General features: G+C 44.5%; 1 protein-coding gene across 1 annotated transcript; it reads left to right on the top strand.

Moving 5' to 3' along the window:
- Positions 1-884: 884 nt before the first annotated feature.
- Positions 885-15,161, top strand: POU2AF1 (POU class 2 homeobox associating factor 1). The gene is made up of 5 exons (XM_034425120.3): positions 885-981; positions 9,944-10,074; positions 11,102-11,144; positions 11,261-11,532; positions 14,457-15,161. Exons 1-5 carry the CDS (start codon positions 966-968, stop codon positions 14,766-14,768), a joined length of 774 nt encoding a protein of 257 aa, XP_034281011.2. The 5' UTR covers positions 885-965; the 3' UTR covers positions 14,769-15,161.
- The last annotated feature ends 9,223 nt before the right edge of the window (positions 15,162-24,384 follow it).

The following is a 24,384-nucleotide window of genomic DNA, read 5'->3' as shown; positions in this document are numbered from 1 at the left end:
GAGAGGCTGTTTCGTAGCCACAACAAGATTTAGGAGTGGACCCATGGATTCTCTGGAGTTTCACTGGTGCACCTCTGTTTGTCAGAAGATGACTCCTGATTCATTTGGTTCGGTCTTATCTTCTCTTTGTTGTTGTTAATTGTGAAGTCATGTCCAACCCATCGCAACCCCATGGACAACGTTCCTCCAGGCCTTCCTGTCCTCTACCATCCCCTGGAGTCCATTTAAGCTCACACCTAGTGCTTCATTGACTCCATCCAGCCACCTCCTTCTCTGCCATCCCCTTCTTCTTTTGCCCTCCATCGTTCCCAGCATTAGGCTCTTCTCCAGGGAGTCCTTCCTTCTCATTAGGTGGCCAAAGTATTTGAGTTTCCTCTTCAGGATCTGGCCTTCTAAAGAGCAGTCAGGGTTGATCTCCTCTAGAACTGACCGGTTGGATCTCCTTGCAGTCCAAGGGACTTCTCTATCTTCTCTAACTGGTCCCAATGATCTCTTGGGCTGGTTTTTATTGGAGATCCTAAATTCAGTATATAAATGTGGATAGGTAAAACACACATTTTGTTTTCTATGACCCAGAGGCACTAAAGCTCATGTACATCTTGGGACGATCCCAGCCTAAGATGCAGTGCAACCTTCTCGCTTGGGTCTTCTGAGATACCATCGCCACCACCTCCTCCTCCTCCTCCTTCTCAGCTAGGACCATGTTTCGCACTGCAGCATCTTCCACAACAAACAGCACAGAGTGAAAGGGAGGGAGGGAAACACACACAAAAAAAAACTGTGGTTAGAGGATGTGACAACGTCACACCCCACAGCAGAAACCTGGTCTCTCCTTTTGTGTGTGTGTTTTAAATAAATCTGAAACAGGCATGCTGACAGGGTGATATCACATAAAAGAAATATCCCCCAAGCCCCCCACAACAACAAGATCAAGAGAGACCAGAGGGGGATTCCTCCCTGCAGACATGCATTGGCAAAAATGTGAGTTGTGAAGTCTTCTTCTTCTTCTTCTTCTTCTTTTCATAACTTGAGCAAATGCCAAGGAAGCTGTTGGCAGCTGAACGGCAGAACGGTAAAAGAGATTCTGCTTGTTTCCCAAAATACTTTTTTTACATCTTTACGGCGCTGATGCTCCTACAGGGTAGGTCCTTCACGAGAAGAGAAGGTAAGGATGAGAAGATGCGGCTTCCCCAAGATCTCCTGAAGGAGATCCAAGGCAGGAGAACCTCACTAGGAGGTGCGCCTCGATCTAGCACCAACCTAGCTGGAATTTATAAAGGAGGAGATCTGTAGCTTTCAGTTCTCCTCCACAAGGAAAGGGGAGACGGGTGAGATCAGCAGGTCCCATCAAAGGGGAGTAAAATCAAAGGCCCATTTTGCAGACAGAGGGGGACGAAAGAAATTCAAGCACAAGATTTACACCTTGCAAAGGGGCTTATACATTTCCCATTTATATAATAACAGCTGGGGCTTTTTTTCCCCCCAACCCTCTCCACGCTTCTGAGAGAGTTAGTCACTACAGCGCAAGTGTCATGGAACAATTCACAATTGCAGCCTAGTTTTTTAAAAAAACAACAAGAAAATGCTCGCGTGGTGCTCAGCGCAAACACATTTTTCATTTTGGATTGGGCCCCTGCTTTTTTTTTAAAAAAATGTGAAATAATAAGGAAACGGGGAACGAGGTCTCCCTGACAGAGATAGTGAACCCAAGTACGGTACATAAAACTATTTAGACAGGAAAATTTTTCATAGAGTCGCTGCAGGCAAACCTCTTAAGAACTTTTCTTTAGCCACAAGCTAGCAGAGTTAGTCAGACGTAATCCTCACAGATCTTCAAGGGGTAAGTAAGGTCTGAAGTAAGTTGCATAGACGTGGAGCTTCAGTGCTCTTGCTAGGTGTCATGTAACGGTAAAGGATCCCCCTTGCATATATGTCCCAGTCGTTCCTGACTCTAGAGGGCAGTGCTCATCTCCGTTTCAAAGCCAAAGAGCCAGCGCTGTCCGAAGACGTCTCCGTGGTCATGTGGCCGGCATGACTCAACGCCAAAGGCGCACGGAACTCTGTTACCTTCCCACCAAAGGTGGTCCCTATTTTTCTACTTGCATTTTTTACCTGCTTTCGAACTGCTAGGTTGGCAGAAGCTGGGACAAGTAACGGGAGCTCACCCCATTACACGGCGCTAGGGATTCGAACCGCTGAACTGCTGACCTTTCGATCGACAAGCTCAGCGTTTTAGCCACTGATCCACCACGTCCCTCAAAAGTGTCATAGCATAGTCAGTATAGTAATTATGAATTAACTGACCTAATCAAGAAAAGAAAAAATACATTCACCCATAGCAAATCAAAAGAAGTCAAATGTACATTTAAAAGCCTGGCTCGTGGTTGCTCATACCTTAGTCAGCCTTCCGTCTGGACTACTGCAATGTGCTTTACCTGGGGCTGCCCTTGAAAACCACCTGGAAACTTTAACTGGTCCAGGATGCCACTGTGCACAGAATAATGGGGACCCCCCTATTTTTGTCCATGTAACTTCCCTGTTGCTTAAGGTGCATTGGGTACCAGGTGCAATTCAGGTGCAGGACCAAAGGAATCTAGCTTTCCTACCAGGCCCAATAGAGTGTGCACACTCCTTCTCCTTTCCTTTAAATATTGCCATCTTATGTGCGCTAGGAAATGTGTCTTTTCCGTGGCAGACGCTGCCCTGTGGAACTCCCTCCCACATGAAATTCGGCAGGCCTCCCCCCTCTCCTAGACTTCAGTAAAGGTCTGAAGACCTCAGCTGTAAGATTAGTAAATAAGGAAGACAAATAAACAGATACCAATTAGATGAGAATTTTGACTTGATGCCAAGTCTTTTGCTGTTTTTAATGTTTTATTGTGTTTAAAGGTTTCTTGTTTTAATACAATTTTGTATGGTGTTTTAACTTTGGATTGGGAGCTGCCCAGAGCTGGTTCTGAGATGAGTGGCTATATACATGTTTAAATAAAATAAAATAAATATAAAGCGAAACACACTATAACAGCGGTTAAGTAAACCACGATAATATCAAAACTATAAAGCCAACGTGATTTTATTTGAAAGTCACTATAACGTGAGCAGAAATTCAAAGAATTGCCCTGTTTGAGATATCAGGAATGAATGGTTCGGATAGAAAGGCAGATTGTCTTCATCTGAAATCAGACAGAGTTCAACCTTTGTTGCTGAATAAGTTGCTAGTTGCAGAGCTTCAAAAACCGGACAGCAGACAATAGATTTAAACAGAAAGCAGAATAATCTCCAAGTATAACCTTTGAACGCTGGTGCTGGAGAAAACTCCTGCAAGTTCCTTTGGATTGCAAAGCGATCCAACTGGTCAGTCCTAGAGGAGATCAACCCTGACTGCTCTTTAGAAGGCCAGATCCTGAAGATGAAACTCAAATGCTTTGGCCACCTAATGAGAAGGAAGGACTCCCTGGAGAAGAGCCGAATGCTGGGAAGGATGGAGGGCAAAAGAAGAAGGGGATGGCAGAGAAGGAGGTGGCTGGATGGAGTCACTGAAGCAGTAGTGGTGAACTTAGAATAGAATAGAATATAGAATAGAATAGAATTTTTTATTGGCCAAGCTCTCTGGGACTTGGCTGAGGAGCCTTGCTTCAGCCAACTGTGATTTGAGAGAAGGTGTGGACATGATCGGAGCAACTGCAGTTGAGCATTTTTCAAATGTCAGCCACGCAAAAATGATTTGCTTATTCAGAAGACAATCCGGTTGAATTCAGTGGATCTTCCTCTCAAGCTCTCTGTTTGATTCTGGACTCCGTGTGGCTTTGCCAAGTAGATCTTTGGCAGCGTGTCAAGGGAGATAAAGGTTGGTGCTTATCCCGAAGGATTTCTCCCAAAGGAATTTTTGCAACTAATTGGGACTCAGCTGTGAATGAACGTAATTCACAGCTGTTGCAATAAAAGAGAGTTTGGGAACTACTCGTGTGTTTTAATGACTCAGGAAGCCTGGGTCACAACAGTGTCACCTGAGTGGTGCAAATTGGTATGGAGCCTTCTTGGAACCATTGAAAGGACTGTTGTAGATTGGAGATACATGAGGTCGTATCCCTCCCGCTCTGTTGAGAGAGGGCTGTTCAATTTTGACATAGGTGGCCTCAACTCTCAGAGTGTTTTCATGCTTAGCCTCTCTTGGATGTGCGTTTCCGGAGCCCTTCACTGGCGGATCAGGGGGAAGGCTCAGAACCCATGTCTGAAAAACTTAAAACAGTGATACTGAGAGACGAAACAGCAAGGTGGCTGATCATGCCCATCTCCGCTCAGGCACAGCCGCCTTGGGGACACCAAGACCCCCCCATGGGGATAGATGAGTTAACTGAAACTTTGCACACCAGCTGCTCACCGATGACAAGGCCAGCAGGATTTTCAAAACTTGTTTTTTTTTAAAAAAAATAAAATAATCGTATCAGTCTGAACGTGGGTTACCAGGGCAAGGAGAACTTCACAAGAATGAGGCTGGGTCAGCTCGGCGTTGCCAAGTTCACACTTTTGTACTTATCCGTTTGGCTTTCAGAAAGCAAAGAACCCTTTTCCCCAGAGAGCACCAGAACCTGTGTCAATTTCGCAAGCGGGCCCTGTGGGTGCCCTCCTGTGAACACGACTCGACAAGCTCGGAGCTGTGCAATATTGACACTGCCAGGGCATCTGGACAGGGTGCCAAATTGAGGGCCCCAGGCTCACGAATGAGGCGATAGGGCAATTGACAAGCGAATAAACAAACCTGATCTTCGACTGGTTGACTTAGCTCTTAAGTTGGCAACACCAATGCTGTGAGGCAGGAGGGGTTTCCCACAGATCCAGCCTGTTACCCAACCTCACACTTGCCAACTAGGGAGAAGGTCTACGGGAGGTCAGAGAGAGATTTGTTTCCCATGTCTCCTTCTAAAATGGAGCTTTGGAGATTTTCTATTCTCCTTAACCTCCTATCCCAGGACAACTGTTCTATCTTTGGGGTGGGCATTCAAGACAATCACCTCTCAACAGTGACAGCAAAACAGAACCTCAAATATCAGGTTGTAGAAACAGAACCTCGAGTTTCAGGTTCTAGATTCAGCGTTGGTGGGGAGAGAAACAATGCCCAGCAGCTTGGTCTTCGAGACATGCAGGTGATCTGCTGGGAAACATAGCTGGAAGCAGGATGCTGGATTGGAGAGACCTTAGTGTGGAATCAGTATCCACTGGATGGATCTAATATGGATGTTCTCCAGATGTTCTTCAAAACAGCTTCCAAGTAGGTCCAAGAAGACAGCGTTCTCCCTCCTGATGCTGTATGCGTTTCTCTCTATCGGCCTCTGCGTTTATGCTATCAAGTTTTCTCTTAAAATTAGCCCTAGCTGTAACTGCTCCATCTTTCCAGTTGGCTCTGTAAAAGGAAGGAAGAAGTGATAAGCTGGCCAACAGCTGTTTCCTCCAACTACTCGCCATCAATATTTTGCTATCTTCTAGTTCACTCAAGCTTTTCTTCCTGATACTTTGCTCTGATGTTTGCCTGTTCCCTGTCACATTCACCTCCAGCTGGTTTGGCTTGGTCTGGAGTTCTGGTTCCTAGACCTGAGAAAGGGTTTCATCTCTTGGACTTCCTCCTGCTGTTTTCCCTTTCTCTCCTTCTACAATCCTATGGCTCCTTGCTTGTTTAGTCCACTTCTCTGGGCCAAGTTTCTTTTCTTAAATATCTGAATAACGTCCCAATCTTATTATTGTAAATACGATTCACATGATTTAATCATTTTGCTCCTGGCAATGATTAGACCTTGATGTCATGTCCATGTTGAGTTGAGTTGGACTTTTAGTGACCTCCTTGTATACAGCAATGCCATTTTCTTGAACACAATCCCATAGTAATCTGCTCTTCTTCTTCAGAGATTCTGAGAGCTCTCCAATCTCCTGCGGGCCTCCCTTCCAACTTTTTAACATTTCCATCTGGCATTGTCCACCCCCTAAACGGGGGTCAGAAGGTGATATTAAGCCATAAAGTAACTCATTTGGCCTTGGGCTAACCATGTTGAGGAACTAAGCGAATTGTTATTTTTTTCCCCCAATATGCAGCAGTTCAACAAACCATGGTTTTGCATATTTTATGAATCCAGCTAGTACTTACCAACCTCTGAACCTGGTGTAGCATCATAGACCTTGTATGTTTCTGTGCTTATCAGAGGTATCCACAAGATATGGTCAATATAGGTGAAGAGTAATGTCAAGACTGGAGTCTACCAACCCATGTTGCTCTTCAAAAGTTCTGGAGGAATAAAGTCATCTCCGGAGGTCTTCTCCTTCCTGAGTTGACCAAGGTGGGACTTAATTTCAGGCAAGATATTGGGAGTCGCTCAGGTAAGTCCTCCATCTTTTTCACTGAGGTCTCAGTGGAGGCATCTTTGTACATCCTCTGAAAATGTAACTCCAAGGTTTCAGGAGGATATAGTCAAATCAAGTGGTGTCTCTGATGGGGCAATTGAAGCACCATTTGCTTTTCATGGATGATGGACTAACACAGATACCTTCTTGACTTGTTTGATGGAACCATGTGGATAAGTCTTGAGGGACATAAGTATCTTGGTTCCAAACTAGATTATGAGCTCCTCCTGACCTATAGGGTGTTGCTTCGGTCTGCTAGAAAGGAAGCTGAGGTTTTAAAGGACCTTGCAGAGTGCTCTGTAAGGATTTTTAGAAGATTTTAAGATGGGATTTTAACCAGAATTTTAAACATTTTAATTAACTTATTTACAATGACGCAGGAAAACACCTGAGATTTTAATTTTTTGCATATGTATACCCGCGAAAACCTAAGAAGACAGATATATATATATATATATATGTGTGTGTGTGTGTGTTTTCTGAGGTTTTTGCAGGTGTTTGTATGTAGGTCTTTGGTTCTTCGGGTTTTCTCCCGCGTAGAACTGGAAGTGTCTTGGCGACGTTTCGACAAAGTCTCATTCGTCATCTTCAGGCTGTTGTCCTTGGCTTCGTGCTTCTAGGAGCAATGTTGCAATGAATATATATATTATGGGCAATGCAAGGGAAGGTGTGAAAAAGCATTTTACGCAATTCCTTTTTAATTTTGTTTTTTTAAAAATTATTATTTTAGTTGCGAGCCAAGATCTCCAACTGGCTGGCTAATAAAACACTCGGATTAAGTTTTACGATAGTTATTCTTTGCGAGTGTGTGTGTGTGTGTATGTGAGAGAGAGAGTGTGTGTGTTTGTTTCTTTATCAAGCAAAACGTTTGCTTTTCAAGGCCTTCTACAAACAGGAAAAGATTTCCATTGTGGCTTCTCAAAAGCTTATTATTTTAATGTTATTGTGCGCAATTATATTGGAGAACCAAGTGGGGGGAGGGGAAGAGAGAGGAGGGAGGGAAGAGGGAGAAAAAACACAACTATTTGCTTTCATTTGCACAGCAAAAAAATTAATAAAGCAGATCGGTTCTCACCTGCCAAAGTCTTGGGTGTAAAGTCCGAACTCTGAGTTTCAAACAGAGTCAGCCAAGCAAAGCCTCTTAGGATGACAGTTGTGTGTTTCCAAAGGGAAGTTGGCTTGAGGAGCAATGGGTGAGATTGGTGTGAATTAAGTCCCTTTAAAAAAAAACACTTTAGAAGGAGCTTAGAGATGCCAATGGAAAGTTGGCAGATTTCACTAAAGGAGACTCTGCTGGGTTTTGCAAAGGACGGGTGCCAACTCCAGCTTCTCTGCTCCTTGGAAAGGCGGGGACAGTGTAGTCCTTGGTGCTCTCTGAGCCTGGGTGTTTTCCTGCAGACGTTTCATGACCCAACTAGGTAACATTATCAGTGCTAGAAGGGAGTGGGGATTTGTAGAAAGGAGGAGGAGGAGGTGGAGGAGGATGAAGAGGAGGAGGAGGAGGGAGGAGGAGGAGAAGGAAGACTCTGAGATTGATTGTTTACTTGCAGACATTTCATTTATTTTATTTATTTATTTTATTAAATTTCTATACCGCCCTTCTCCCGAAGGACTCAGGGCGGCGAACAGCCAAAAGATAAAACACAAAGATACAAAATTTAAAATAGATTAAAACAGATTAAACAATTTGGCTACGTTTAAAAAATATCCCATAATTAAACAAATTAAAATTAGTGTTTAAAATTTAAATTTTAAAATTTTAAAAGGGAGAAGATTTAGGCCAGGCCAGCTTAATGAAATAAAAACGTTTTAAAAACGTTGCTAGAAGAGAATGGGGATTTGTGGAAAGGAGGAAGAGGAGGAGGAGGAGGAGGATGAAGGGGAGGAGAAGGAAGAGGAGGAGGAGGAGGAGGAAGATTCTGAGATTGATTGTTTACTTACAGACATTTCATTACCCCACTGCGTAGTGTCATCAGTGCCGCCGAATGGATAAGTCGATGAATTAAATCACCGACACTCTCTAATTTTAAAGAGAGAGAGCTCAAGTAAATTGTCATTTTAAACTGGGGCCAAATTAATATATATTCTTTGAATTGTTTTTAATGTTTGTATTGTATGTTTTTATCTGGCTGTACACCGCCCTGAGTCCCTTGGGAGAAGGTGCGGTATATAAATTCGAAATAAAAATAAAAATAAATAAATAAATCATCTGGGAATGTCAAGGTAATGCCCCCATAACTGGTGTAATGTCACATTCGTCATAATTTGGAAGGTTGTCCAAAGATTTAAGACTGGTTTTGAAAGCATTTACATCCAGTTAATTATTTATAGCTTGCTTTTTTTTTTAATTAAAAAAAATAATAATACAGAATCAGCTTTTCCCCACCCCAATCCCGGAAAGCCTTGTTTGCACTATAATTCCCAGGATGTCATTTATTGATTTATTGATTCACATTCTACAAGCCACCTGTCTCTCACAAGGGACTCAATTAAACCAATTAAAAACACAATAAAAAATTAAAAAATTCCCACAGGATGCCAGACTCACATTGCAAACAATCACGCTGTTCCTTAGTTCAGGGTTTTTCAAATTTGGCAAGAGGACTAAACTTCATGGCTGGCTGGGGAATTCTGGGAGTTGAAGTCTGCCTCTCTTACACTTGCCAGGTTTGAAAAAAAATGCTGATTTTTCAAAAACGTCATCAAAAAAGCACAACAAAGAATGTTCTTTCTGCGCCAACTCAGAAAGCTCAAACTGCCGAAGGAGCTGCTGATCCAGTTCTACAGAGGAATTATTGAGTCTGTCATCTGCACCTCTATAAGTGTCTGGTTTGGTTCTGCAACCCAACAAGACGGACACAGACTTCAGAGGATCATTAGAACTGCAGAAAAAACAATGGCTACCAACCTACCTTCCATGGAGGACCTGAATACTGCACGAAGTCAAAAAGAGGGCTGTGAAAATATTTATAGACCCCTCGCATCCTGGACATAAACTGTTTCAACTCCTACCCTCAAAACAACACTATAGAGCACTGCACACCAGAACAACTAGACACAAGGACAGTTTTTCCCCAAACGCCATCATTCTGCTAAACAAATATTTCCCTCAACACTGTCAAACTATTTACTAAGCCTGCACTACTATTAATCTTCTCATCGTTCCCACCATCCATCTCCTCCCACTTATGACTGTATGACTGTAATTTTGTTGCTGGTATCCTTACGATTTATCTTGATATTTTTTTCCTGATTGCTTATTTGTACCCTATGACTATCATTGAGTGTTGTACCTTATGATTCTTGACGAATGTGTCTTTTCTTTTATGTACACTGAGAGCGTATGCACCAAAGACAAATTCCTTGTGTGTCCAATCACACTTGGCCAATAAAGAATTCTCTTCTCTTCTCTTCTCTTCTCTTCTCTTCTCTTCTCTTCTCTTCTCTTCTCTTCTCTTCTCTTCTCTTCTCTTCTCTTCTCTTCTCTTCTCTTCTCTTTAAATGAAGCATCTTTGCAGCACTAAAGAGGGAACTAACGCTTTTATTTTTCTAGCTTCTGCAGCTGAGCAGCCCCTGCCGTCCCGCCCCTACCAAGGAGTCCGGGTTAAAGAGCCGGTGAAAGAGTTACTGAAGAGGAAACGGGGCAGCGCTCAAAATGCCAAAGTTGCTCCTGAAAGCATGGCGGTAAGAGACAGCCGGGCAGAAGGCTGGGCATCTTTCTATCTACTGCTTCATCCTTGCCCTTCCACGATCCCTCCTGGGACAGGATCCCTCTGGCTTGTCACGAGCCACTTCCGTTAGAGCAGCGTCTCTTAAGCTTGTCAACCTTAAGATGTGTCGAGTTCAATTCCCAGATTCCCCCAACCACCATGGTTTAAGATATGTGGATTTTAACCCCCAGAATCCCTCAACCACCATGCTTCATCATGTGTGGACTTCAATTCCCAGAATCCCCCAACCGCCATGTTTTAAGATCTGTGGACTTCAATTCCCAGATTCCCCCAATAGCCATGCTTTAAGATAGCTGGATAACTCAGCAGACTAATGCATTGTAATTTAACTCCAGCTGTCTGCAATTAGTAAGTTCGAATTTTGCCAGGCTCAAGGTTGATTCAGCCTTCCATCCTTTCTAAGGTAGGTAAATTGAGGACCCAGTTTGTGGGGGCAATAAGCTGACTTTGTATAAATATACAAAAGGATGAAGGCTATTGCTTAACGCATTGTAAGCCGCCCTGAGTCTCCGGAGAAGGGCAGCATATAAATCAAATTAAAAAAAAAAGATGTATGGATTTTAACTCCAAGAATCCCCCAACCACCTTGATTCAAGATTTGTGGACTTCAACTCCCAGAATCCCCCATTCAGTTGACTGGGGAATTCTGGGAATTGAAGTCCACACAGCTTCAAGTGACCAATTTTGAAAAAAAACACACTGCTTTAGAACGATGAGCTGTACATCCTCTGGCCCTAACCACCTCTGACACTAAAACCAGATGTCGCCACATCAGTAACAGTGATGAAAACAGATTTTGGTCCAGGGTGTGAACATTTGAGAGTTTGCCACCCTCCTCGAACACATTTCTTTCCTTCTGACCCTTCAGACTTGAGTTGCCGTTTGAGCATTACTGATAGTTTCCTAGTCAGCCTCTGAGTAATTCCTCTCTTTGTGGTTTATCGCTCTTAAATAATACCAACCTCTAATTTTTCCTTTAGCTGTTTTTCCCCCACCAGTCGCTTCCATCCTACTCGCCCACTGGTAAGAGTTTCAGATTTTTTGGGGGGGTGGCTTTTCCTCCTCCCCAAAAGCACATCTTTCCTCGTTCTCCATCTTCGGTTCAGCTTCACCTTTTCCCTTTCTCTCTTTCCGTGAAGGTCAAGTTTACTCCGAGACAGATTTGGTCACCTCGTCGCTGCCTCTGATGGAGGAAGGAGCACTTTATTCGGGGTGGTTGACTCAGCCACCCCCGGCCACATTGCAACCTCTGACTCAGTGGACCACGTCCCCGGAGTACGTGTCTCACGAAGCGGTCAGCTGCCCTTACACGGCCGACATGTTTGTTCAGCCGGTCTGCCCCAGTTACACACTCGTGGGGACATCCTCGGTGCTGACCTACACTTCTCAGCCACTGATCACAAACTTTGCGGTGAGTTTGATAATGGCACCAGTGGTGAAATCCAATTTTTTTTTTTACTACCGGTTCTGTGGGCGTGGCTTGGTGGGCATGGTGTGGCTTGGTGGGCGTGGCAGGGGAAGGATATTGCAAAATCCCCATTCCCTCCCCACTCCTGCGGGAAGGATATTGCAAAATCCCCATTCACTCCCCACTCTGGGGCCAGCCAGAGGTGATATCTGCCAGTTCTCTGAACTACTCAAAATTTCTGCTACCGGTTCTCCAGAAGCTGCCAGAACCTGCTGGATTTCACCCCTGTATGGGATCTTCTGTGTGATCGTTGGCTTTTTTCTTTCTACTGTGGGGTAGGAGGCAGGGTGGAAATTTTCCAAAGTTTGCTGGATGTTTCCCTTCTCTTTGAGTGCCATGGACATGGTCTCCCCACCACACAAGGTCTTCCATATCAATAGAAATAGCACTTGGATTTATATACCCACTTCACAGTGCTTCACAGCCTTCCCTAAGCGGTTTACAGAATCAGCCTCTTACCCCCAACAACCTGGGTCCTCATTTTACCCACCTCGGAAGGACGGAAAGCTGAGTCAACCTTGAGCTGGTGAGACTCGAACTGCCAAATTGCAGGCAGCTGGCAGTCAGCAGAATTAGCAACAGTACTGCATTCTAACCACTGTGCCACCACGGCCCTTCCTTCCTTCCTTCCTTCCTTCCTTCCTTCCTTCCTTCCTTCCTTCCTTCCTTCCTTCCTTCCTCCCTCCCTCCCTCCCTCCCTCCCTCCCCTCCCTTCCTTCCCACTTAGCACTAGGCCTTATAAACCACTTGGTAAGGCCACACTGGGAATACTGCATCCAATTTTGGTTGCCATGATGTAAAAAATATGTGGAGACTCTAGAAAGAGTGCAGAGAAGAGCAACCAAGATGATTAGGGGACTGGAGTCTAAAACATACAAACAATGTTTGCAGGAACTGGGTATGTCTAGTTTGATGAAAAGAAGGACTAGGGAAGACATGATAGCAGAGTTCCAGTATCTCAGGGGCTGCCACAAAGAAGAGGGGGTCAACCTATTCTCCAAAGCACCTGAGGGCAGGACAAGAAGCAATGGGTGGAAACTAATCAAGGAGAGAAGCAACTTAGAACTAAGGAGAAATTTCCTGACAGTGAGAACAATTAATCAGTGGAACAACTTGCCTCCAGAAGTTGTGACTGCTCCAACACTGGAAGTTTTTAAGAAGATGTTGGACAACCATTTGCCTGAAGTGGTGTAGGGTTTCCTGCCTAAGCAGGGGGTTGGACTAGAAGACCTCCAAGGTCCCTTCCAACTCTGTTATTCTATTCTATTCTATTGTGTTATTTGCAATTCGGCTGCCCAGAGGGTTTCCTCCAGAACATTTGCACATGGTCAGTGAGCCTTAGACAAAATTGCAACTAAGCCAAATACCAGCAAGGGGAATTCATTATCCCGGGGTGTGTAAAAACACTCCTAGGAAATATGCAATGAGCATTCTGCAAAGATTTGAGCAGCTGGTCAATATTTAACATCAAGGTTCTCAGAGGACCAGGGCGAGTGGGATGTTTCTTGGATGCAAATTTTCTCAGCTACGGATTGTAGCCCCCAGGTGGGTGACCGAAGGATGGGCGTTTGGGTGAGAAAGAAAAGCATCCTTTTGTGATGATTGTTTCCAGGGCAGGAAAAAAAAAATGTATGAAAGAATGGGAAAGAGAGGTCACACCATTGTCAGGTTTCGGCCCTAAGTGGGTCAAACAAAGAGCTTCACGGTTCTAATTCTCAGCTTGGGCATTAATTGTAATTAAAGACTGCCATAAATTGCATTGTTCTGTCTCAGGACTCAGAATATTGAGTATCACATTTGAATATCTGCAGGGAGAACCCGGATGATATATTTCAAATTTTATCCTCGTGAATCACCGCTACAATTGTACTGTATTTTGCAGGTGGATCTCAAGTGCAATTATAGAATAACAGCGTTGGAAGGGACCTCGGAAATCTTCTAGTCCAGTGGTCACCAACTGGTGGTCCGTGGACCACTGATGGCCTGCGAGAAAATTTTGGTGGTCCGCAGAAAAATTATTTGCATTTTTTTATGTTGCACTAAATCAGGGGTCCTCAAACTACGGTCCCTGGGATGAATACGTGCAATGAACATTTGTTCATTTGCTGCAGAGAGTCTCTCCCTTCGGGGTCTTTTTGTATGGGTCAGAGGAGGAGGCAGAAATTCCAACTCGGGGTCTGCTTCAGCCTCCTGGTGTGGGGCTTTGGGCGAAGGCTGGAGGGAAGCACCGCTGGTGGCGAAGAGCCGGAGGGCCTCATTCCAGTGGGACTGCATCATGGTCTGGAACTGGATGACCATCTCAGCCTGCTGAGCCTCCAGGTGCCGGTACCTGGCCTTGCACTCCTGCAGGTCTTCCCTCTGCTTGGAAAGCCTATGCTCCTAGTCCTCAGTGAGGTGCTTCTGCTGAGCCTCCTTCTCAGTCAGATCCAATTTGAACTGAGCAGCTGTTTTGCCAACTCTTTCTCTTAGCTCCAACAACTGCTTCCTGTTGGGGCCCTAAGGAGCCCAGGCGGGCAGGCGGGCAAGTGCAAGGACTGCTTGCAAGTGCAAGAACTGGTTATAAGTGCAAGGACTAGTTGCAAGTGCAAGGACTAGTTGCAAGTGCAAGGATTGCTTGCAAGTGCAAGGATTGCTTGCAAGTGCAAGAACTGGTTGTAAGCGCAAGGACTCATTGTAGCTTCACAGCGTTGCTAAAAGTTGCAAGTCAAGGGCCACCTTACAGTATGTTACCCATCTGATGGTCATCTCCAGATCTGCTGGACTGAGAGAGCCCACCATAGATCCAGAGTGAAGCCTGGACCTTCTTGGATCAGAGCCTCAGTTTCTGGGGAGAAAGACTGACCCACATGTTTTTTTTTGTCCCACAGGCTCGATCGGCCACAAGCCCAGCTGTGGTGCCTCATCTGGATGTGATGGACCAGCAAGCTCCCCTGAGTTACTTCCCCTGGACTCAGCCCATCCCAACTTTACCAGCAACTTCCTTGCAATACCAGCCAACTTCGATGGCCCTCTCTGCTCCCCAATTTGTCCCCCTCCCCATTTCGGGAGCTGACCCACTCCCCCAAGTATTAGAAGACACCAGGAAGGAGATGGCCCCTCTGACACTCGAGAAACTTCTGCAGGACGACACAAACGACACGTACGATTTAAACAACAGCCTGCCGGTTGAAGGACTCTGAGACTGGATTTTGAGCCAAGAGAGATCCTCAAATCTCTGTGGTTCCGTTCCATTCCTTCCTTCCTTTTCTTCTCTTCTTCCTTCCTTCTCTTTCTGCCTTTCACTGTCGTTTCTAGGTGACCCTCAGCTTCTCTTGCTTTCTTTCCAAAGTTTCAGAAATGTGGGACGGAAACACCAGGATCTGTTTTGGAAAAGAAGCTGCAATTTTGAATCTTTGCAACCAGAATTTTGCAACTAAATAGCCTCCTTCTCCTCCTTCTCCTTCTCCTTCTCCTTCTCCTTCTCCTTCTCCTTCTCCTTCTCCTTCTCCTTCTCCTTCTCCTTCTCCTTCCTCCTCCTCCTCCTTCCTCTTCCTCTTCCCCTTCCCCTTCCCCTTCCCCTTTCTCCTCCTCCTCCTCCTCCTCCTCCTTCTTCCTCCTCCTCCTTCCTCTTTCTCTTCCCCTTCCCCTTCCCCTTTCTCCTCCTCCTCCTCCTCCTCATCTTCATCTTCTTCTTCTTTTGCACTGTGGGAATGACAAACTTGCCCCAAGAATGTAGCCCCCAAACTCCTTTTGAGATGACTGCAGATCTTTTGAGCCCAGTGGTCAAAAATTGACAACGAAATTCCTCCCCCATAATCATGACAACAAAAACAGCCAATATTTGAGGAAGAGTTAACATTAAAAGTAAAGAGTTCGTTGAGTCAGGGTTGAGTCCAGGAAGGAGTTTGCCATTTCCTTCAACCAACTGTTTCCCAAATTTGGAGATCAGATGGGGCAACCACAAACCCAGCTCCTTCTTTCCATACCTCTGAGCCAAATTCTTGCCGAGCGATTCAGAATCTCTTGCTTGGTTAGAGTTTATGGATTGGATGGCATGGAGTTCAGTTTCCCCCTCCCCTTAGAAATCCAATACAGCTCAGTTGAAGCAAGATAGTTTATGCCGTGGCAACTCCCTATTTGGAATCGGGACTTTTTTCTATCTTTGGAAAAAGATGGACAAAATAGATCTTGGCATGCTTATCTCCTCCTCCTCCTCCTCCTCCTCCTCCTCCTCCTCCTCCTCCTCTCTTCTTCTTCTTCTTCTTCTTCTTCTTCTTCTTCTTCTTCTTCTTCTTCTTCTTCTTCTTCTTCTTCTTCTTCTTCTTCTTCTTCTTCTCCTTCTCCTTCTCCTTCTCCTTCTCCTTCTACTTTTACTTTGAATTTTTGATATGTAGTTTTCAGGACAGTAAGGAAGATACCAAAAGCCTCTTTTTGTTTGCGTGTGGGTAAATATATCGATATACATTTACACAGAATGCATCGATTAAGACCTAATGGGTTTTTATTGTTATTGGAAATCTGGGCTGTCTTCACTTGGTGTTGAGGGAAATACAACGGAGGAGGAAGAAGAGGAGGAGGAGGAGGAGGAGAAGTTTATTCTGTTATTCTGAGAAGGAGAAGAGGAGAAGGAGAAGGAGCAAAGTATCACCTGTAGAAAAATCTGGAGCCTTGGTTGCCAAAGCTACTAGCTGCCCAGAAGCTTGTAGCCTGCATCTACCGGTAGTAGCTCTACTCAGCTCTGCTCTCTTTCTCTGGCCAGGCCAGGTGCCCATTTCATGCAATCTTTTCCAGGATTGTAAAATGGCCAGAGACCTTATTCTTCCCCCCCACTCCCCCACCCCAAAGTACTAGATTAGCATTTCTGGCCCCGTCAGTCCAGGCGGACAAGTCCAATCTTGGTGGCAGCTGGAAGGTGTGGGGAGGGGGGGGTGTCGAGATATGGACTTGCAGATAAGAGCCCAACTCCAGAGAGGCCCTTACCAAGCCGAACCCTGCTTGAAAGAAAGAGAAGCTTTCAGTAAAAGCTTGGCCAAGGATATTGCTTCATTTCCGAAAAAAAACCTGTTGACATTCCAAGCATTCATTCTCTTGAATTTTTATTTTTTTTAAAAAAAAAATCGTGTGTACAATACAGCAGTCTGGGTAGGAGCTGTGTTTGCAGAAGCCCAGCGCCAAGCAGAGGAGAAGTCGTCAAGAAAAGAAAGGCTTAAGATCCTTCCCACCCTCTCACTCTTTTTTGGGGCGGGGGGAAGGGGGCGGAGGGCTTGGATTTCAGCCCAGAGGGACACACAATTGACGCTTTGATTGCAGGGAGAATTTTGAGTGGCGGGAAAGGAAGACCTGACTGTCGTTTGTCGGAGAAAGCAAGATGGCATTGGAGAGGTGGATTGGCAACTGTTGGATCCGTCCTGGGGAACTGAATCCGACTGAGCCCATGTGGCTGGGCACCCATAACCCTGTTCAAGAGAAGAGCAACAGAGTTGATTAGGGGGCTGGAGGCTGGGGTGAAATGCTCCCGGTTCAGACCGGATCACCCGATCCGGTAGTGATGGCGGCGGGTAGTTCGGAGAACCGGTAGCAAAAATCCCTGCCTTCCCCTCCACCATGCCCAGCTGAGCTGCATGATTATCAGAGGCTTTTTTTTAATTTTTAAAAAGCATTTTTTCTACAACCTCTTTGGCCGAAAAGATGCTTTTAAAAGTAAAAGGGAAAAAAAAAGGCTCTGATTATCGCATGGCTCAGCTGGGATCATCAGAGCCTTTTAAAAGCATTTTTTCGACAACCTCTTCGCCGAGGAAGTTGTAGAAAAAAATGGTTTTAAAAGCCTCTGACGACCCCAGCTGAGTTGCCTGATCATCAGAGGCTTTTAAAAGCATTTTTTTTTTTTACAACCCCTTCGGCGAATAAAGAAGAAAAGTGAAAGACATAGAAAAAACCAGATAGATATACAAAAAGTTATCACCATAGAAAAAATGAGATATATAAAAATGATCACCATGTCAGTTAATACTTCATTGGGTAACCTTTAGCATGAATGATGGCCTTACAACGTCTTCCCATGGAGTGAACCAAATCTTTGAGTTCTGCAGCTGTTATCATGTGAAACCAAGATTGAAGGATGGCTTCTATTAACTGGGTTTTATTGCTGGGTTGTTTCTGACTAACAAGTTTCCTTAGTCGGTTCCATAGGGTTAAAGTCTGGGTTATTCCCAGGCCATTCCAGCAGTGGAATAAGATTATCTTGAAACTCCCCCGACCAAAAAAAAGTGGTGTTATTAGCCACCAAACCTCAAAAATACACTTTTCCCAAAATGTTTCCACAATTTTGGCTGCTACTGTATTACCTACCATTACAGGTTATCCCATCCAGCTTTTGCCTGGGGTTCAACCATGACCTGGCCAATGTTTTTAAAGATTTGCAGCCTTTCACATTATTTTGCAAATAATTCCTGTCGAAGACAAGTCACCAGTCTTGCCTTTAACTCCTGGGTAATTATCAGCGATAATCAGAGCAATTTTTAAAAAAAACAACAAACCACTAGACTTAAAAGTATATAAATATTTACTGTATTCCACTGGACTCAAAAAGTCCAGCGGTTTTAAATGGGAGAGAAGTGACTTAGGAAAGCAAATTTTTTTTGGGAGTGGGTGGGTGGAAATACCCTTACAGGTTCTCTTTACCTAAGGTCACATTTCATAAGAGATCAATTTCAAAAGATAGAAACGAAATCTCCCGTGGGCAAGGATTTCTTCATTTTTGGGAAAAGTTTGTCTTGCAAATCTGCCCGTTGACATTTGCAGTTAAAGGTTGACCTTGAGGTCTCAGGAATCTGGGGGCTACCCCTGACCTTGCTTAATATACAGGTTGTCTGTGGATGACAGGTATTCCACCCCCCCACCTCCCACCCCCCAGAGATTGTCTTTTGTCTCTCAAGCACACCCATCCATGTACACACACATTTTTCAGGCTAATTTTCTGGAGCCAAAGCATGGAGCAATCGCTCGTCTGTTAAAACACATCTGTGTCTGCTTCTGATTATCTCCCGGCTTGCTGTTTGCACTGATAGAATCGCCCGAAAATTGCAGTTTTTATCTCGTCTGGAGTCTCTGCAACACTCATTCCCCTTCAAGGAAGATATATCTTTTGCTTTTCCCCTTCAAACAGAAGGATTGGGGTCATTTCTGAAGCTATCGTTGACCTTCAGAGTATGTCCTGGGGCATTTCTTGTTCTGCAGACAACCAGAAAGAATGACCAGGATGCCTGAATGAGCTGTGACCCCCATGAAACAAATGGGGCTGGTTGAGCCTCTCCCCGGTCTCAATCACAATAGAGCTGGAAGGGAAGGGACCTTGGAGGTCTTCTAGTCCAACTCCCTGCTCAAGTAGAAGACCCTATATCGAGTAGAAGACCCGATATCGTTCCAAACAAATGGCACTCCAGTCTCTTCTTTTTTTTTTTATTGAAAAAGTTTTTCAAATACAAATTTTTCCCCCTTTTCCCCCCCTCTCCCTAACCCCCCCTCCCCCTCCCCTCCCCCCATGGCTTCTGCAAGATGAAATCCAAATTAATATCACATTATATAATACTTTATCACCCTTTTACACCACCCCCTATGTGCTTAACATTTCTTTCTAACATTATTATTATTATATCCCCGGTATACTATACATTTCAAAACAGCATTCGGCTATAAAACTATATAATAGATCTAATTTGGCATTTATTCTACTCATAATCTACCCATTTCCTCCACCCCCCATACGTATATCTCTTAATTCAAATCTTTTAAGTATATTAATATCTAAACATAACATCCCTTTTCCTAAACTAAACAATCAATAACGTCGGTCTGCTCTCCCCAGTCTCAATCACAATAGAGCTGGAAGGGAAGGGACCTTGGAGGTCTTCTAGTCCAACCCCCTGCTCAAGTAGAAGACCCTATATCGAGTAGAAGACCCGATATCGTTCCAAACAAATGGCAGTCCAGTCTCTTCTTAAAAGCCTCCAGTGATGAAGCACCCACAACTTCTGGTGGCCAGCTGTCCCACTGTTTAATTGTCCTCACTGGTAGGAAGTTTCTCCTTAGTTCCAAGTTGTTTCTCTCCTTGATTAGTTTCCACCTTCTTGCTTCTTGTCTTGCCCTCTGGTGCTTTGGTAAATAAGTTGACTCCTCTTTATGGCAACCACTCAAATACTGGAATACATCTTTAAACCTATCAAATACTGGAATACATCACCTTTAAACCTCTCAAATATTGGAATACATCACCTTTAAACCTCTCAAATATTGGAATACATCACCTTTAAACCTCTCAAATACTGGAATACATCACCTTTAAACCTCTCAAATATTGGAATAATCTCCTTAGTGGTGTTTGCAAACCGGGGATCAAATCTCCACAAATAAGGACTCCCATTAAAGTTATGGCACGCATGTTGGTGAGCAGGATAGCTGGAGATGAAAGGAGCAAACATTTTCATTTCGCAATGCTTCACAATTTTAATTTCACGTCCTTCAAGATACGATGCAGGAATGGAACATCAGGCCCAGGTCTAGAGACCCTGTGACTCAAAGGACCACAAATTCAAGGTGATATTCATTAAAAATGAAAACGGATGAGGTCCTGTCCTTCTCCATCCAAATCTGTTCAAATTCAAGGGGCGAGGGAAACAGGAAGGATGAGATGGAAGAATCTGGAAGCAGCACAAAAGGGTACGTGAGGCTCTATTGGGATCCAGTGGTCGTGACTGGCAGGAGAAGGAGAAGGAGAAGGACAAGGAGAAGGAGAAGGAGAAGGAGAAGGAGAAGGAGAAGGACAAGGAGAAGGAGAAGGAGAAGGAGAAGGAGAAGGAGAAGGAGAAGGAGAAGGAGAAGGAGAAGAGGAGTGACTGGCAGAAGAAGGATGACTTCAGCAACAGAGTGGTCAATGCCTGGAATGCACTACCTGACTCTGATGTTACATCCTCAACCCCCCATAACTTTAACCTAAAACTGTCTATTGTTGATCTCACCCCATTCCTAAGAGGTCTGTAAGGGGGGTGCATAAGCGCACCAGCGTGCCTTCCATCCCTGTCCTACTGTCCCCATTTATTTGTACCCATTTCCTATGTTCATATCAGGGGTGAAATCCAGTAGGTTCTGACAGGTTCGGGAGAACCGGTAGCGGAAATTTTGAGTAGTTCAGAGAACCGGCAAATACCACCTCTGATTGGTCCCAGAGTGGGGTGTGAATGGAGATTTTGCAATATCCTTCCCTCAGGAGTGGGGAGGGAATGGGGGTTTTGCAATATCCTTCCCCCAGGAGTGGGGAGGGAACGGGGATTTTGCAATATCCTTCCCCCAGGAGTGGGGAGGGAATGGGGATTTTGCAATATCCTTCCCCCAGGAGTGGGGAGGGAATGGGGATTTTATAATATCCTTCCCCCAGGAGTGGGGTGGGAATGGGGATTTTGCAATATCCTTCCCCCAGGAATGAGGAGGGAATGGGGATTCTGCAGTATCCTTCCCCTGTTACGCCCACCAAGCCATGCCCTCCAAGCCACGTCCACAGAACCGGTAGTAAAAAAAACCCTGGATTTTACCACTGGTTCATATCCCTGTTTATACTTATTCCTGCTATCTCGTCCATGTTTGACAAACGAACTAACTAAATAAAATAAATAATAAAATAAGAGATGGTGCACCAGAAGTTCCTCAATTTTAACAATAATTGTTAAAATTACGTTACCCTCTAACGTTCTCTGTAGGTTTCCACCATCCCGAATGTACTCACCAAAGCTGGAAGGGTGACCTATGCTTTACAACCAGGTGACAGTAGGAGCCATTGTGGAGGTCAACCTTTTCTATAGCCGGGAAAGACCTTCCCCGTGTAACCCCCAATGTGACATCACTACATTCCTGATGGAATGGGGCTTTCCAAGACTTTCACCTGCTCTGAATTAGGAGTCAGACTGGGGTTGGGTGCAGGCCAAGGAAAGGCTCATAAAGATTATCTGTCTGTTAAGGTGTGGCCTTTAGGACAGCAGGCATCCATGGCTCCAGGTGAGTTACAGGTGGCCCAGCACCTGGGACTGCCAGATGGAGAGGGAAGAGCGGCTGGCTCCCAGCTGCTCCCTTGGGGAGCAAATATTAGGGAGAAGGGAATTCTTTTAAAAGAAAGGCAATTAATGCCTATTTCCCTCATTAGTATAGTTGAATATTCCCTTGGTTGATAGCAATATACTGTATATAGGGTATAGATAGAGATAGAGATAGAGATAGAGATAGAGATAGAGATAGAGATAGATAGATAGATAGATAGATAGATAGATAGATAGATAGATAGAGAGAGAGAGAGAGAGAGAGAGAGAGAGAGAGATCAGTGGTGAAATCCAAATTTTTTTACTACCGGTTCTGTGGGCGTGGCTTGGTGGTTGTGGCATGGCTTGGTGGGCATGGCAGGGGAAGGATATTGCAAAATCTCCATTCCCATCCCACTCTGGGGCCAGCCAGAGGTGGTATTTGCCGGTTCTGCGAACTACTCAAAATTTCCACTACCGGTTCTCCAGAACTTGTCAGAACCTGCTGGATTTCACCCGATAGATATAGATATAGATATAGATATAGATATAGATATAGATATAGATATAGATATAGATATAGATATAGATATAGATATAGATATAGATATAGATATGTAGGTCTTTGGTTATTCGGGTTTTCTCCCGCGTAAAATTGGAGGTGTCTTGGCAACATTTCGACGAAGTCTCATTTGTCATCTTCAGGCTAGTGTTTTCGGCTTCGTGCTTCTAGGAGCAATGTGTGTGATCGCAGCTGTTTCTTCCTTTTAACTGCCAGTTAACAGCTGCGATCACACACATTGCTCCTAGAAGCACGAAGACGAAAACACCAGCCTGAAGATGACGAATGAGACTTCATCGAAACGTTGCCAAGAGACCTCCAATTTTACACGGGAGAAAACCCGAATAACCAAAGACCTAGATACAAACACCCGCGAAAACCTCAGAAAACAGATATAGATATAGATATAGATATAGATATAGATAAGATATAGATATAGATATAGATATAGATATAGATATAGATATAGATATAGATATAGATATAGATATAGATATAGATATAGATATAGATATAGATATAGATATAGATATAGTGATGAAGCACCCACAACTTCTGGAGGCAAGTTGTTCCACTGGTTAATTGTTCTCACTGTCAGGAAATTTCTCCTTAGTTCTAGGTTGCTTCTCTCCTTGATTAGTTTCCATCCATTGCTCTTTGGTCCATGGTTGTCAAAGCTGAGAAACTGAGCCTTGGGTCAGTCACTTCATCCAGGTGCTGCTACAGCGCCTTCACCCTGATCTGCCTGGCATACAAGAGGTGTTCCCCCTACGCTGCTTTCTTTAACCATAGTTTAAGGGCTAGAAACCACACTAGTCTGCACCATGTGTGAACATTAAACCCCGGCTTACAAATCACAGAGGGTGGTTTGGTTACCGGTCACAATGTGATTGCTTTTGTTTTCTTGCACAAACTAATTTGGCAAACCAAGTATCGCTGTGCGAACGGGCAACGTTAAACTTGGTTAGTTTCAACTCCGACGAGGGAGTAACCAGGTTAAACAGATTGTGTGAACGGAGAAGGGAATGTGAAGAGATGGAAGTTCCGCCGAAATTGGTGACACAAATGGATTTTTCTCCTGCCTTCCCCTAAATACAAGCCAAGTTTCTGGCTGTGAAATTAATTTTGGTTCAGCAATATTTGTGACTTCCTTGACTGGGCTGGTCTTTCTGGGAACAAAGAAGGAAATGAGTGACGATGCTTAACAAGGCTTCTGAAATTATTATTTTTTTAATCAGGGCTCAGGAAATCCTACATACCTGGTGATCCCCTCTTTTGCATAATGCACTTCGGTTTCTGGCTGCAAAGCTGGCCTTGGCAGCGCCAACAGAGACGGTAGCAACACGGGGAAATAGATTTTAAAAGCGCTTATTGTAGAGCTGGGACGAAATTGCAATCTTCGTCCAATCTCCACCAGGAGTCACTGCTTTGCAGATGCCGTTTTGCAAAAAACAAAAAACACTGGGAAATAAAATATGTTATATCCCCACCCTCCTGCCCCCATCTTCCCAAGATGTGTCAAAATAGATGCTGGCACAGAAATGCATGTCAGAAGTTTGCTTTATCTTTTAATGCAGTGTTCCAATATTTGAAGGGCTGCCACAGAGAGGAGGAAGAGGGTCAAACTATTTTCCAAGGCACCTGAAGGCCAGACAAGGAATAATGGATGGAAACTGAGCAAGGAGAGATTCAACCTGGAAATAAGGAGGAATTTTCTGACAGCGAGAACAATCAACCCATGGAACAGAAGCTGCCTTTGGAAGTTGTGGGAGCTTCATCACTGGAGGCTTTCAAGAAGAGACTGGACTGCCATCTGTCAGAAATGGGGTAGAGTCTCCTGCTTGGGGAGGGGGGGTTGGACTAGATGACCTCCAAGGTCCCTTCCAACTCTGTTAATCTGCTCATGCAGCAGAAGGAATAAAAGTGATAAAAGTGAAGCAGCTATTGTTCTATATCAGGGGTCAGCAACCTGCAGCTCTGGAGCCGCATGTGGCTCTTTCACCCCTCTGCTGCGGCTCCCTGTCCCTCAAAATATGCATCACAACCTCCAATGTGCGACACCCGCCAGCGTGCAATTTATTGAGCTTTTCAACCCCCGGTAGGCCAACCGTGGATAAATCCATGAAAAGAAAAGTTTCAGAAGAAAACAGAACGTTTAATTCAACCACATATGCTAGTTTTGTGGCCGCTCAA

This window comes from Pantherophis guttatus, chromosome 9, assembly GCF_059756535.1.
Source record: "Pantherophis guttatus breed Tessera chromosome 9, ASM5975653v1, whole genome shotgun sequence".
Classification (NCBI taxonomy): domain Eukaryota; kingdom Metazoa; phylum Chordata; class Lepidosauria; order Squamata; family Colubridae; genus Pantherophis; species Pantherophis guttatus.
Note: the sequence above shows the minus strand (reverse complement) of the source record. Positions and strands in the feature narration are given on the sequence as shown.

What these genes read in the sequence shown, in the direction of transcription:
- POU2AF1 (XM_034425120.3), top strand. An exon ending in TCCATCCTACTCGCCCACTG is followed by an intron (nt 11,145 to 11,260) that starts GTAAGAGTTTCA and finishes CTTTCCGTGAAG; the next exon opens with GTCAAGTTTACTCCGAGACA. An exon ending in CACTGATCACAAACTTTGCG is followed by an intron (nt 11,533 to 14,456) that starts GTGAGTTTGATA and finishes TTTGTCCCACAG; the next exon opens with GCTCGATCGGCCACAAGCCC.